Here is a 9,554-nt window from a genome sequence, read left to right on the forward strand (position 1 = left end):
AATTAATATCAAATAACAGTTATCCGTATTGTACGTACTAACCGGAATACTTAACCAGAGTTATTCCTGCTTGAAAATGTTTAAAGTATTGTATTTTGAATATTTGTTACATAAACTAAGGGGACGACCATTTGAGATTCGGGGAGGGGTGGGGTGGCAGGAGGATTTTGAAAATAAGAAACTCCGCCTTGATAATCACAAAAATAAATGGTTTGTTCTTTGGTAGTTTGAAAATGAATTACCTGACTTGCAATGTATTGAAAATAAATAACTCAGCAGGTCTCTTCAGCGTTTCCAAATTCCTTCAAAAATAAATTTTGACTCGCTCCGCTCGGCGTTAAAAGTTTGACAATACTTTTGAAAGAGGCTAGGTAAAACCAAACACTAATACTATAGATAGATATAGGAAGATGTGGTGTGAGTGCCAATGAGACAACTCTCCATCCAAATAACAATTTAAAGTTTAAACCATTATAGGTTAAAGTACGGCCTTCAACACGGAGCCTTGGCTCACACCGAACAACAAGCTATAAAGGGCCCCAAAATTACTAGTGTAAAACCATTCAAACGGGAAAACCAACGGTCTAATCTATATAAACAAAACGAGAAACGAGAAACACGTATATATTACATAAACAAACGACAACTACTGTACATCAGATTCCTGACTTAGGACAGGTGCAAACATTTGCAGCGGGATTAAACGTTTTAATGGGCCCAAACCTTCTCCCTTTTTCTGAAACAATAGCATAACATCACAACATATAAAAACATACGATAAAATATCAATTAGCAGACTTAACTCAATCAAAAAACGTATGATTACACAAAGAACGAATAAATTTGATCTGCGATATCTGAATACAAATGCACAGTTAATTAAATATTAGAGACAAACAGTCATGACCAAAAGGCTATCAAACAAATTCAAACACACTGAGAAATATTTAACCAATCAATGTTGACTTTAGAAAAAAAACGTTTTTTTATAATCTTGAAGACAATACATGTGTATTGGATGGGAATATAAATGATTCATTTCTTGAAGAAAAGTATAAAATACTTAATCTAATTATACCAATTGTCTTTTATAATATACTATGTATTTGTGTTTCGTTTGTCCTGTCTCGCTATTATCTTAGTATGTTTGTATATATTGTCCTCTTGTACACAAGTACAAATGTATGTGTCTGAGGTTATGAATAAATTCTTGAATCTTAAAATTTCTGCAGGGGATAATGATTAATTTTGATTAAATGGTACACAATAACTTGACTATACATGTATTATTCATTATTAACAAATATTTTAAAAATTGTATGTTTTCGAATATCATAAATATAGTTGTGAAAATGAATAATCAGTCCCTTGCTTTAATGAAAATGAAAAATCTTGCTTCAATAATGCAGAAAATGAATAATCTGTCCTGTCATTTTACAAAAATAAATAACCGATCAAATGTGGTTCGATTGTCAGTCAAAAATAGTTGAGAAACAATGAATACAAGACAAAATATTTATCTAAATGTCTTACCTTAAGCAAATAATTTCTAATTTGTAATTGTGCACATTTAATTTTAGTTTCATTTTTAATACACAATACGCAGTCTCTGTTATAAAAAAAAAATTTTGTGTTAACTTCATCTTTTTTTGAATTATGCAAGTCTGTTTGGTTCTTAGCATTTAAAATGAATATAAAACATTGACAAGTTTTGATTGATTTTTGTGGAATTTGAACAATTCATGTAATGTACTCTGTGAATGCAAGTGACATTCAAATGAAATATCTATCTGCCCAATTTTGGTGAGGTTCATGTTGCTAGGTCTTAAGTTTTCAAATTTGTGTTTTGTGTACTGTTTGTTTGTGTGTTTGTCTTTTTTAGTCTTGTCCTTGACCATTTATTTTCGTCCTATGAGTTTTAATGTCCCTTTACCCATTCTTTTATTCTTCAATCATTATAATGGCACATATACAGTTCTGAAAATTTGAGTTATAATGCAGATTGCAACGAAACGTGTGGTTTTTTTTTAATTTTATTTCCAAAGACGTTATTACTTACATTTGTCTCTCTACAAATCAAAAAAAAAAACAACACATTAAATCAAAACGTGTGTAAAGTATCCAATTCCAACTGCAAACAGAATTATATAGGATCCATAGAAAAAACAGAAAATCCAACAGATCAATGACATCTTTCTTTGTAACTGATAATTCCTTTTTAGGATCAAATGGTTCTATTAAGGTTAACTTTCTTCTTACTCTCCATCTGGCTAGTTTAATGAAGGGAGACCAAATAGCGTCCATACTCTCTGTATAATGGTATTTTATAGTAATAGTTGTACCATAAACAATAACACCACTGATGGCTATAATTGCAACCATTATAATAAGTAAAGTACACATTGGATTAGATGTTGCCGGTACGGATGCTGAAGCGAGTGTGAGAAAAACTGCATATGACAGAAGCAGTGTTACGGATAGGCCTATACGGTCACCCGTTTCAACTGGAAGAATAAACACTAGTGGGTTCAAAAAACCTAGCAGCAACGTTGGAAAGACTACCATTATTGCAAAATACAATGAAGAACGTTTGATTTTCAATGTGACAATTCTAATATGACGTGCTTCTTTCGCTTTGTAAACAACACTGTGATAAAATTCTCGATATATCTATACTTAGCGCAGACTCCGAGATGTACATAATAATGGCTGTTACAATATACTTCCCACGTAAAGCCACATGTATTGAAACCTGTTTGCAAACCCTTTGCCGATTTTATTGTTTTAAAAATTGCAATTAAAAAAGACAAAATCACTTTTATTCTTATTCGGATGCATAATAAAAAGAAGTAATGCAAAACAGCTCGGAGAAACCAACAAAATAAAAATAATTAAAATTCCGCGAAAGTTTATTCATGTATTTGGCGCTATCAAAGTCATTTCAAAACATGACGTCATACAAATGAAAACGCTAGAGTTGAAAGTTTTCTGTTACGTGAACCATGTAAATTTCGTTTCCTATTGTATTAAAATTGATTCTCAAGGTAGGTTTTGTTTGATTATCTATTCTATTGCATTATTCGCATATTTACTGATTTCAGCAAGTCAACATGGCGGCTCCTTAGTTACGAAATGTCAACTTTGGATTTTACGGTAGCTTACGAGAAAAACATGTAAATCAAAATGGCAATTGTTGGTTTTGAGAATGAAACAGATTTTTTTTCGGCGGTTGTTCACGAAATAATCCATGCAAGCTACGGATTTTTTAGAATGTTCGAGCTTTATCTAACAGGGAGTAAAAAAGAACAGCCGCACACACAGCATACCCACCCTCGCTTCAGTTTTTTTTAATGATCGTATTTGTCCTATTAGAATCGAAATAATTCATGGAAGCCATAGATTATTGGAAATTTACACATGGCCTGGGCCGTGATATTCGTTAATTTTATCCCTCGCTAACGCTCAGGATAAAATTCGAATATCACGGCCCAGGCCATGTGTAAATTTCCAATAATCTATGGCTTCCATGAATTATTTCTTAAATAATTCCGTATATGCTTTTGAATTATCTATTCGTAGACTGCACTCTTCTAATGTCCAATCTGAGTTCACAGAGTAGTAATCTAAATTACAAGTATTATTGAAGAAATTCTTGAACATAGCGTACGGCAGATTTGTTCCCCAAGGAACTATGTGAAGAGTACAGGTTTGTCTGTCAAACGGAAATTTAGATATATCTGTGACACATTTTACATCAGCGACTAGTCCAGGAGCGTAATGTACATTACCAGTGCTATTTACAGCTCCAGAGAATTTTACTCCATCTCCTATCGGTTCAATTTTGTCAACTCGATTAAGTAGTACTATATTAGGTATCCATATGTTTTCCATATCAATAAGTAACACATTTACATTATTATATGTTGACGGATTCCACGCAAGTCTAGTGTCCGTCCAATCGACTGTAAATGAGCACGTGACAGAAATACTTTCTTCAACTTCTCGAAAGTAATTGATTGATACAATGAAAACCCCAATACTTATGTTTAGTGTCTCTGTAGATGGGGTAGGTATCACTCCTTTTGAATAATTTGTCATCAAATCTTTGTACAATGTATTAACATCAGAAATTGTTTGGCCATACACAAGGCAAAACAACATCGAAATGAAATGGAAAAACAGTTTCATTTTGAAACAGCCACTAAAGTAATGAATACCGTTATTATCACTTCCTATAAGTATTGAATTGTTACCACTCTTGTAATAACTTATTTTTGAATTAAATTACCTTAATGCTATTTTTACAAATAATAGTTTTAGAATACTTATATTACTTTCAACTCTTAATTCAAGTACTTATTTAGTTGAGTTATATTGTTTGAGAAAAGGTTTAACTTTAATGAAATCTAATTATAAAATGGAATTATCTCAATATGAATTTAATTTGATCAACAAGTGTGGACACATATTGGTGTTGCTTGAATGCCAACTGTTATTAACTTGAGCAGAGGTGGATTACGGTAGGTGCTAGAATGTGCATTTGTCGTTCGTTATTTTTCATTGAAACAGTAAAACAGATACTTTAGAAAGTAACCAGACACTCAAAATGCATGATAATTCTTAGGTGAAACACTCGAAAAATGACCATGACTATTATCCGTCTTTGAAGAAGTGTATACAGACATTCACTTAACAGTTCCCTAATTGCATTTATATATCTAATAAAAAAAAATGCGGATATCAATGCCTTCTCTTCTGTTTTATCATTCACATTTTTCGAAAACCTTATATAAAACGATGTTTAATCAGTCTTAAAATTGTTAAAGGGCCACTAGCTACGAGATATATAACAGTTGGTAAAATAAATAATAATTCGCTTGTAGAGACAAATATGGTTCAATTTTGTCAAAAGAAGCTGGAATCCTTGATGGTGAATTATTCATTTGCAATTGAATAATTCGACCTCATTGATCAGTTTTCACGTGGACTTCAATTAAACTCCTGAGCTAGAGATTTATTACGGATACATTATGCGTGTGGAGTTTAAGGAAAAGAATATCAACACTGGAAGTGAAACTAGGTTTATAATTTCATTGACTGATTCGATCCACAAAACGTCATTCTTATACAGGTAAAAACGATGATTAAAACATATTTTTAAATTTATAATATGAAATTAAACCACGACCGACACTCGGCTAACCGAGAGATTGGTCGGTTAATCTATATTGAGTTTACGGCTATATGGGCGATTAGTCTGTTAATCGGGTTGGCTATTAAGAGTAAAACGCACAATTTAATGTTAAAATCTATCAAATATACAGATTTTTGGCATATTAAAAGAATCTAATCAAAAAAAGAAAAGTGTCTTACAAAATGATATCTATCATAGAACATTTTCCACCTTTAAAATCATGTATAGTCTTCGCAGTTTTCAGTAAAAGTAAAAGGCGTCGCGCAAGTATGTAGTATTTATGATTACACGCATAGCAATTTTTTTAATAAAAGGCGAAACAATCAATTTTAGATTTCATTTAAAAGACACAACATACTACTTTGGTTCTTAAATATAAATTGACATTCGTAAATATTTCATAATTGTAATATAACGTGAGTAATACCACGTTTTAGTGAAAATTATGGGAATAAAGTCTGTTAATGGATTGGACAATTGAAATTGTGTCAGTTAAGAGTTATTTAGCCACGAAAATAGTTCTACCTTTATATTTTCCCATTGAAAAAGTTAAGAATGAGATGGTTTTGAGTAAAAAAAATGACAATACGGTGCAACACTATCCCTCCATTAAAAGCATTTTTATTTTTTATATTTAAGCATCCCAATATATTTTACTTAACTGATGTTTAGTTGCATTAAGACGTTAATCTCTGATTTATATATACTGGTTACCAATGAAGATGACCAATTGGTGTCATTCATGACAATTAAACAGAATCCACATGATACATGCTGTCAACATATATTTGTTCCCCCTAACAGAAGTTTCAATGGAAACGTTCTTATAAACTAATATTTATTCCTGTTGGAACAAATATTCTATACCATTTATTCCGTTATGAACATTTTCTGTAATATTTATTCATGTGGAATTAATATTGTAGAATCTAGTTTCCTTTTGGAACTTATATTGCGAAGGAACTTCTATTCCGTGACAATGCGACCATTCTCGGATAAATTATAATTTTCTTTAATTTAACACTTTTTGAAACCATTTTTATCAATTTTCAATATCCATTGCCTAAACTTTTAATTGTTCATGTGTTTTGTTTTTGTATAATTTATATTCCATTGCTCAAGTTTTGTTTTCGTATATATTTTGTGTTTCATTGCTCAATTGTTGTTTCCGTATATTTTAGCCTCTCGTCTTGAGCCTACCAAATTAACACACCATAAAGTAATAAAAATATACTTTTATTGTCATTTATAACTCTTAACAGACCAAGTAACAGACCGGGTTTTATACATCCGACCCATTAACAGACCAGGTTTTAAAAAAAGATTGGTTTATGTCACCAAAATACAGATTTTCGTGTAGACTTTTCACACAATGATATCAATTTGGTTTATAACACACATAATGCCTGTCTTTTTTCGATGTTCAAAATAATGCATGCAAGTAAATTCAACCCAAGTGTCATTTAGTGTGTGTAAAATGTGTATACACTTATTGATAAGTAACTTGCCTTTTCATATTATAGATCGTACATAGAAGCTAGAAAAATAATAATTACACCACTGGACATTGAATAGTTTTTTTAGACATAATATTTTTTATGATAAAATATATTTAAAAGGTTATACAATGAAACATGCTGAGTTTTCAATGATTTTCTCGATAACACCTGATTAACAGACTTTAGCCAACCCGATTAACAGACAAACCGCCGATATAGACTCATACTCAATATAGATTAACCGACCAATCTCTCGGTTAGCCGAGTGTCGGCCGTGTAAACAGGCATAAAAAAATCCAAATGCACGGGTCTGATATCTATTTATATCTATATATATATTAATATCGCTTGCATGGCAATCGAAGGTCTTTGGTGGTCAAATCGACAGTTTTTACATTAGATAGTTTATACACTAAAATACTCACGAAACGAAGTTACATTTTCTCGAGCCCATGCCTTGTGGATTGTTTATTTTATACTTTTAATACTTTGAATAAATGTTTTACATTGTTATAAATCAAATATGATAATTTTAGTCAAATCGGTTTATTTTAATTTGACACCTAATGCGCCTTGAAATAATTCTTTATATCAAGACAATAAGTCGCCATTGTTCATGCTTAGAAGGAGACTCTTACCCTATCGACAACCCATATTTTATTATTCTTCACTCCATATGATTTAATCAATATGTGTTACCTCGATTTACGAGATTTGAACATCGATGAACTACTCTAAACCTCAATATGAATATGATACTGGATAGTGTACTTGTTTGTCTTTTCATCGTCTTTCAATTATGGCATGGCGTCGTTCTCTAAAGACTTATCAGTTTTGAATGCCCCCATTTTTTGTTCTGACATTTTATTATGATTTTTACAAAATAGATAGTTAAGTTAATTTTGCAACAGAGGTACCCTAATTAAGATTAAACAACGCAACGATAGTTAATTTTGAAATCCCTTAATATTCATAATTTTTCTAACAAATTTGCTTTTTCAAAGTTTTTTCATGACTTTTATCATACGAACACGGTCATACGAACCATTGTATTGACTTTGAAATCACTCGACAGGTGAAGACACATCTCAGATAAAAGGCGTGTAATCTGGTATGCAAGAGGCGCGGAGCGTTTATATGAGACTTGTATGTGGCGCTCAAAACAAAATATTTAGAAGTCCGAATCAAATACGAAGTTGAAGAGCATGCAGACCCCCAAAAGGTCCAACACATTGTGCCAAGAATGACTTAGACAGTCTATGTCTGCGGTGGAAAACCCTAAGCGTTTCGAATAGGATGTCGTTCTATAAATAGTTAATTTATAAATGTAAACACATGAATGGTATTTCTTGTTAACACAAAAATGCAAATTATGAAGTATTCGAACCTAAAAAGTTCAAAAAACCAAGCATACCGAATTGAACTTCGAGGTAAATTATAAAAGGAAAGTCCATAAGCAAATGGCACAATTAATAGATCAAATACATCAAACGAATGGATGAAAACTATCATATTCCTGACTTGGTACAGTCACAAGTCATGAGAATGAAAGTCGATGGTCAACTGTTCAAATTATGAATACTTTAAGAGTTTGGAAACTCTTCAGTAACCTGTATATCTGTAGAATTTTCTTTAAATCGATGACGTGCTTACATCAGATGATTATACTGTTACAGTAGACGTTCAGTTCTGAGCTCACTTTATTTTGATTTCAATTTTGTTTATTCACATATAAAACTTAGGGGAATAAAGACGTGGAAATACAAAAAAGACATTCAAAATCATTAAAAAATGGTATAACCACCAGTTACAACAACTTTCAAATAAATACAAGAAATCTAAAATAAAACGAAAAAGAGTTTCCGATGAAAACAGAATAGGAAGTGCACAATACCATTATATAACTATGATCGGTTAAAGAAGATGGGGGTCTAAATTAAAATGCATAGAATGTTTTAATAATATGTCAAAATGTAGTTTATATCATGCTATTTTCAAAAATATAATAAAAAAAAGTATGGGTCACGGGGCGTATTTTTCACGATACAGATTGTGCAAAATCACTTTCAGATTTTGTATACATAGTAATGCATGGAAAACAGAATTTTGTGCAATATAACAAAAACTACCCAATATAATTTTAAGCTTAAATACGAGAAGTAACCTCTTATAATATGCTTTCAGATAACAAAGAAAAAAAGGAAAAAAAGAAAGAAAAAATGGGATGACGGGACTAGTTTTCTTGCTGCATAATAATATAGGTAAATTCCTAACACATTCTTTAGTAAAAGTAGCTTTATCTGAATTATCTCCCTTTACATTTGTGTTGTCCACCCTTATGTGGCAAATTTGTGATAAAAAATGAATCAAACTAAAGTATTCTGCTTTTCGTAAAATACAGTCATAAATATGATTGAACATTTCTTTTTCTATATTAACATAAAAAAATTTACACATGAATTACTTGCTATTCTCGAAATTTGGACATTTAGTTAAAGATGTTGAACGCTTCTTGTATTTTAAAATCCAAGATGGAATAAGACACCCTAGCCACCTATAAGAACATACCAATGAATAATAGTAAAGGGTTTAGGCGGAGTTGTGGGTGCAATTTTGGTAAATTTAACCCCTCAAAAAAAGTTATGTTAAATTTCATGTTTTTAATGAAAAACTGCGAAAATAATATGATGCACATTCGCATTTTGACGAGATTTGAGACAGTTTTGATGAATTATATTCACGGGAGGTTGCAGATAGACAATGCCTGACTGGATTCCTTAAAAAAATGCAATGACATAGTCTGGTTTGCTTTCTATTTAAATAAAGTTTAGAGTTCTTTCCCAATGAACCGTCTCTATCGA

General features: G+C 31.4%; 1 protein-coding gene across 1 annotated transcript; it reads right to left on the reverse strand.

The window, feature by feature from the left end:
* Positions 1-2,076: 2,076 nt before the first annotated feature.
* LOC134705705 (acetylcholine receptor subunit beta-type acr-2-like) lies at positions 2,077-4,262 on the reverse strand. The gene is made up of 2 exons (XM_063564426.1): positions 3,545-4,262; positions 2,077-2,611 (listed from the first exon to the last, which is right to left on the reverse strand). Exons 1-2 carry the CDS (start codon positions 4,186-4,188, stop codon positions 2,077-2,079), a joined length of 1,179 nt encoding a protein of 392 aa, XP_063420496.1. The 5' UTR covers positions 4,189-4,262.
* Between the last annotated feature and the right edge of the window lie 5,292 nt (positions 4,263-9,554).

The sequence above is a fragment of the Mytilus trossulus genome, chromosome 2 (genome assembly GCF_036588685.1).
Source record: "Mytilus trossulus isolate FHL-02 chromosome 2, PNRI_Mtr1.1.1.hap1, whole genome shotgun sequence".
Lineage (NCBI taxonomy): Eukaryota > Metazoa > Mollusca > Bivalvia > Mytilida > Mytilidae > Mytilus > Mytilus trossulus.